The sequence below is a fragment of the Impatiens glandulifera genome, chromosome 4 (assembly GCF_907164915.1).
Source record: "Impatiens glandulifera chromosome 4, dImpGla2.1, whole genome shotgun sequence".
In the NCBI taxonomy this organism is placed as follows: domain Eukaryota; kingdom Viridiplantae; phylum Streptophyta; class Magnoliopsida; order Ericales; family Balsaminaceae; genus Impatiens; species Impatiens glandulifera.
The window spans coordinates 19104471-19111418 of NC_061865.1; the positions used below are offsets into that span (position 1 = coordinate 19104471).

The 6948-nt window shown below is 34.3% G+C and overlaps 1 protein-coding gene and 1 pseudogene across 1 annotated transcript; both read right to left on the minus strand.

Moving 5' to 3' along the window:
- Window positions 1–946: 946 nt before the first annotated feature.
- LOC124934279 lies at window positions 947–2020 on the minus strand (annotated as a pseudogene).
- A 3203-nt stretch (window positions 2021–5223) lies between these two features.
- On the minus strand, window positions 5224–6420 carry LOC124934281 (probable xyloglucan endotransglucosylase/hydrolase protein 23). Its single transcript, XM_047474784.1, has 3 exons — window positions 6112–6420; window positions 5838–6031; window positions 5224–5744 (listed from the first exon to the last, which is right to left on the minus strand). The coding sequence occupies exons 1-3, from the start codon at window positions 6403–6405 to the stop codon at window positions 5333–5335; spliced, it is 900 nt and encodes a 299-aa protein (XP_047330740.1). The 5' UTR covers window positions 6406–6420; the 3' UTR covers window positions 5224–5332.
- Between the last annotated feature and the right edge of the window lie 528 nt (window positions 6421–6948).

Here is a 6948-nt window from a genome sequence, read left to right on the forward strand (position 1 = left end):
GTTTCAATCGATTTCTTTTTTTAAAATTTAAATAAAATAAGGCTGCCCCGTTCATCTCTTTCAGCCTTCAGGTGGTTCCTCTAGCTTCCATGTGATTAAGACCCACGTGCAAGAGACCGAAGCCCTAGACCCACTACCCGCATTGACCAGGCCTATCCCGAGTTGACTCCGCGCCGCCGGATGCCGTTCCCAAGCTCACATTCTGCAAGCCTTCACCCACTTTCCTTTTCAATCATCTTTCAATCATCCACAATGGTCTGGTCTGCACAATTGGAGACATAGTTCCCTCAATCGAAACCGCTTATGGGGATCCTCAGGCCCGGAACCGTCTAAGCCGTCGATGCCATCTTCCGTTGAAGTCGACGATGGTCCGATTTTGTCCGCTTCTTCATTGGCGGAGTTGGGTGCCATTATTCTCTGCATCTCAGACCCTTTATCCAAATCAAAACTCTCACACTTGGCGTTCTCGAGATGGAAAGGGAAAAGCTTTTCAGTTGGAGCGTTCCCAATATACCTTCTGGCCCTACTAAACCTGAGTTGGTTAGTTCATTGATTCTTATTTGTGAAAAAAAATTAGGTGTCCCCAAAGGCAATTCCGCCTCCAAAGAGTTCAGGACTGCCCCTTAATGCTTATATGCTCAATAATCTTGTTCATATCGAGCTGAATGCTTTTGCTTGGGACACAGTTGTTCGGTTTTCACCTTATGTTGTATCATTTTTTTTTGTTTTCTTATGTGTGCAGTTAAAGGCGAGTTGATAATAATGTGTTAACTACTATTGCTCATCACTACTACTACTACTTAGTTAGTTAAGCATGTTTTTATTGTTTCCAGATTTGTTAAGAGAGTACAATGTAGGGATTGAAGGGCGTTTTAATTACTCAGCTCGCGACGAAGCTGGAATCCTGAGAGATTGGTGAGATAATAATTATGGACATGATATAACAGCTAGCACTTGATGCTATACATTTTTACACAATTTGATGGCATTTCTGAGCTAGCTTATGCAGCAGTTGGGTATGAAGCCTGCATAGCTATGCCGCACAGTCCTTCCTTGGCACTAATACACGTTCCATTCTGATGTATCCTTCCTCGCCCCAAGAGCCCCCCAACGAGTTCTTCACAAGCCAATATTTGGTCCCATCATCCGCAGTGCCATAGCCCACAGCCGTTACTCCGTGGTCTAGAGAGGTTCCACACGCACCCGTGAAGACACCTCCCGAGTAGAACTGAAAACAGAACCCTCCTGCATCAATGGCTAACGAAACAGGGTGATTGGCCACAGCTTTGGGCAACGTACTCTCGCTGTTTGCGGGTACGTCTTCAAATCCAGTTATCATAGCCGCGTGGTTGGCTGCCTTCTTTTTTGCTGCATTTTCATCAGTTCCAGCGTATGGGTAGTTGGATTTGGTTGTGAGGCCTCTGTTGCGTTTTATGAACATGAAAGCATCATCCATAAGACCGCCATTGCAGCCTTGATCCACTCCGTTTACGTCTCAATCCACTAGCTCTTGCTCAGGGAGATCAGCTTACCAGTCGTTGCTGTGTGATTCCTTCCATGGCACAGCCGAAAATCCCCAGCAACACCCTATCGATTGATCAATGAGGCGTTTTTATTTTTTATAGGTAAATCCTACAAAAGCGAACTTAAAAGCTAACTCACCACACTGGCCTTGGTCCTTGACTGGAGTAACTGCGCCTTTCTTCCTCCAGTCAATGGTGCGGGCACTGCTGAAATGTTCCCATATTGGAAGGAATCGGTTGAAGATGTCTGGCTCTTGAACCTATTCCTTAGCTTGAACTCTTCATTCGTTAGGTCGACAAACCGGTTCTCTCCGAGTTTGTATGGAGCGTTTTCAGCTTTGTTAAACAACTCAATCTGTTCCATCTTTGAATACGTTGAACCGAGTGTACTTCTCAGCATCATCTTTGTAGACACGATTATGTTGCACCATCCATTGCTTGTGCCTCTTGAGCATCGAGGTGTCAAGGAGAGACCGGGACGTGGTTTGAGAAACGAGGGCTGCAAATTCAAGAGCAAAGACATTCCCATGTTCTTGGAATCCATTTTAATTCAAATGTTGTTAAATAGTAGAGGTAGATTTTGCTTTCTAAACTCACATTGTAGTATTTTTATAGGCATAAATAAATGGGTAGAGATGTTAGAATTAATTGTATCTTAATTTGGTCATATTAGTATGAAAAGTATTGTTTCATACAGTGCCTTTTAAAATGTTCTATTTCCCTTGTAGCTTTCTATTGTCTCTATTTTGTTTTCAAATATTCACAGAAGAAAAGGAACACTCCAATTTTACTCATATATATTACATCTGAAATTGAAATTGATTGCTCACATGTTTAAAACTCAGTGGTATTTCTCATTGGAAACTAGATCCCTATATAAAAAAATAAAATTAGTTGCTTTTCTTAGAGGGGTGTGAACATTGGGTGATATTGTAACACTATATATATATAATATTAATAATAATAATAATAATGCTTAATTACTAATGCTTAATTAGAAAGGATTCGGATCGTCTGGTTGAGAATTGATATGCGAGAGTAATAGATACTTGGATCGGATTGTGGGTTGACCCGTCCATAAACTAAAACGATTAAAAATAAAATTAAAAATGTTATAGGTATGTTTTGAACTTGCAACATAATAAAACAAATACAACTATTTAACCAAATAGGCTAATAAAACTATATATTTTTAATTCAACATCAAATTTGATGAATGTGAGACATTCTTAACAATATAGGTTCAACTTTTTAATTAACTCTCTATATATAATTGGGGTGAACAACGGGTAAAACCAATCAGTTTTGTCCGATCTGTATTAAATCCAAACTAAATTTATCTAATTCGTAATCCAAATTATTTTACAAATTAATACGGATATGAATTGGATGAAATATGGTTTGGACAATCCAAACTAAAAAAATATTTATATATTTATAAATGTCAACTTGAAATTATTCAATAATATTAAATTAATTAGATTATTCAAATTTAATTCGAATTTAATCCAACACAAAATAGTTAATTAAATTTTGTATTTCGAATCCGAATCGGATTAGTCGGTTAAATCTCAGGTTAAATCTCAACTCTTGATTAAAAAATCTAATTACTTAATTTATTTTTTAATGTTTGATTATAAAACAATAGTATTAAACTTTTAATTTTATAATTAATTTTGTTTGTTTATAATTTAAATCTGAAAAAAAAATTGTTAATTAAACAATGCAGAAATAAGTAAAAAATATATTATATTTAAATGAAATGTAATTTAAAGAAAAACAAATTGAAAAACATATTTTTATTTAGATAGTTTAGATAATTTGGATAATCCTAATCCAATATGAATTTAATCCGATCCAGATTCAATTCGATATGATCTCAATTCAATCCGAAATATCCAATCCGAATTAGTATTTCAAATTCGGATCGGATTGGATTTCAGATTAATCCATCCATTGTTCACCCCTGTATATAATAATGCTTAATTTCAAAGTATCTGGATTGTTGGGTCAAGAGATGTGGTTAATTTGAATATATATATATATATATATATATATATATATATATATATATATATATATATATATATACGAGAGTGAAATGATACTTGGGTCGGATTGTGGGTTGATACGCCTATAAACTTAAAACGGTTAAAAATAAAATTAAAAATGTTATATGTATGTTTTGAACTTTGAACCTAACAAAACAAGTACAACCTTATAACCAAGTGTGATTGGGATGTAGTTTGTCGATAGATAATAAGTCGGTAATAATTGAAAGTGATTAAAAAAATATGAATCAAATATTTGATTGATCAAAATGTGAGGTCACGATGTTAAATGTCAATTGAGATTGGTGTATTATTTTCTTAGGGATAAGAGACGTGTTAAAGTGTGGTTGGGACGTGGTTTGTCGAGAGATAAGAGGCCGATAACAAAGGATCGTGAGGTCATGAGATTAATGGTCGATTGAGATTGGTAGTTGATTTGTTAAAAAAATACGTGATCTGTGAAAATGTTATTGAGATTGGTGGTTGATTTTTCTGAATATATATATATATAAATAAAGAGAGGTTTAGTTAATTAAGAAAGAAATTAATATATTTTTTTATTTTAATAATAAATTTAAATAAACAAAATAAATAATTCAAAATTTATTTAAAACAATATTATAAAATGAACATTAATAGTATAATAATAATTCATATATATATATATATATATATAAATATAAAATAAACCTTATTGAAAAATTAATAAATTTTAAAAATAAAAATTTAATTTAAATATATTAAAATAAAACGTATTTATTAAATATTTTATGATACAAATATATATATATATATATATATAAAAAGTATTTTTTTAATTGTTAGTCATATAAATTATATATGCATATACAAAATTATAAATATAAATCAACAATATTAAGTGGTGAAGGGGTTAAAGTGTTAATGGTACATAATGAAGACCATGGTTCAAATCCCGTTAGGCATAATTTTTAAATTATGCTGAATGCGAATGATATTAGTTAATTTTTTTATAAAATTGGTGGGTGGGTAATGACGTTCATAAAATTAGAGGTCGATTGGGATAGATGGTTAAAATATACGATGAAATTGGTGGTTGGGTAAATGACATCCACGATATGAAGGGAAATGTTTTATTGTTTGTTGATTTGACCGAATTGAAAGTATAAGGTCACAAGATTAGAAGTTAATTGAGGTGGATAAAAATATGGAATGAGAAAATTCGTTAGTCGAAGTGAGTATGCCACACGATAAAATGTCGATTGGGGATTGATGGCCAGCGTGAGGGTAAAAGAGATTGGTAATGTACCAAAGTGAAAGTTTAAGGCCACGGTATGAGATGTCCGATTAGGGTGGATAAATGTGAAATGAGATGATCTGGTTAGTCGAAGTGAGGATAATAAGTCAGGTTGTTTATTGTAAAATATGTGAGGAGATTGATTGTTTGACCGAAATGAAAGTAAGTTTTGAGATGAGAGGTTGATTAAGATTAGTGTGATAAAAATGTGGAATGAGATGGTTTTGATTAATCGATGTAAGTAAGGTCACGCTATGAGAGGTCAATTGAGAAGTTGAAGGGTCAAATTGAGAGTAAAAGAGATTGATAACGTTGGAGATAATTGATTTGACCGAAATAAATAAAAAAAAGAAGATTGAATCATAAATTTCTAAAAAAAAATAAAATAGTTATTTCAATTACTACCAGAAAAAAAGAGAAAAGAATATAATTAAATGAAAGAATAAAATTAAATACAAAAATGTGGTGTATAAAGGTTACGACTATGCCCTTAATAAGGAACATTCAGCCGGCAACCCTAAAGGGAACCTCTTGGAGTCATTGCAGTAATTATAAACCATGTAGTTGTTCTGCACCCATCTCATCTTCTCTTGGCCGGTCGTGTCCATCTGCTGATTGAGCCAGGCATTGCCACTTGAGACGGAGGACGAGTCGGTGCAAGACGACTTTCCGGCGGCAGCGGACCAGACGCAGGCGGTGGCGTCGTTGAAATTGCGGTAAGAGGCGGTGAATGGAGCGTTGGTCCAATCCGTCTTGACAAGTCCACCTCTGGTTGCCCAATCATCGGCGTTCCATAGGCTTGAATAGATCCTCATAGGCTGGTTCTTTAAGTAGGGAACGCCGATGGACTCTGCGTTCTTGAATTCCCTAATGGGTATTCCGTCGACTGAGAATCTGTTGTTATTAATAATAAGATTATTATTATTATGAGTATGTATGTACGTGTTAAAGAAAGAATGAATGAATTACATTTATATTATTACATACATAATTCGTTGTGGGTTCCATAAGATTGAATAGGTGTGGAAATCTGCTGTTGGATCGAACCAGAGGTAGAATTGTTGCTCTCTGTTTCCTTTTCCCTGACTGAACACATTGGTGTGAAGAATGTAAGGGTCGCCGCTCAGATTCCCCAAGAATTCGAAATCTATTTCGTCCCAAGTCGAACCAGGCGATTTCAACTGCACCCAAATACCCAATTACAATTCATTGTAAGATCATGAGCTTACTTACTAATTAATTTGTTTGTTTGTTAACTTACGTAGTAGGCGGTGACTGTGCCTGCGGAGTTCCCGGAGACGAGTTTGATCTGCATATCGATTTTACCGAAGAGGTATTGATTCTTGGACTGAAAACCGGAGCCGGAGGGCTGATCAAGGGAGAGACTCAGAAGGTCTCCATTGTTGAGTATTTTTGCTCTGCCGTCGCCCCAGGTTATGTCTACCTTCTCGTTGAAGTTTGCGCCGCTGCATACATCTATACTCAAAACGAAAACGAAAGCGAAGCTCAGTACGAAGAAGAGCATGATTAGTGATGATGAACAAGAAGAAGCCATTGAATTGAATTGATATTGATGGATGTTATGTTGGTGTGTGTGTTAATGTGTTATAGATATGATGAGTATTTATAGATGATTATTGAGAGTGGGAAAGAGATAAGAAGGAAGGTTCATTGGGATTTAACCGTTAGGCTTCCATGAAACCTGAAGCTGTAAACAGCTGTGCTGCTTCAAACATGTAAACAGCTGTGCTGTCTGTCTTGAACAAACTTCCAAAAGCCATCACTCAATTACGCGTAATCAAAATCGCCTTATTGCTATTTTTATTTTATTTTTTATTTTATTTTTTATTTATTTTTACATATGTCAACATAAAAGTAGAACTTAGAACTGTATTATTTTTTTCTCTCTTTAATTTTAAATTTTACGTTTTTCTTCCACTTTTAATTATTTTTAAAAAATATTTAACAATTTCTCTCTTTTTAACTTGTTTTATTTTAAAATTATTATAAATATTTACTTCATTTAAAATTAGATTATTATGAAATAAATTATTCAACTTAGAACTAGAAACTAATGAATAAAATTCAAATTATTAAT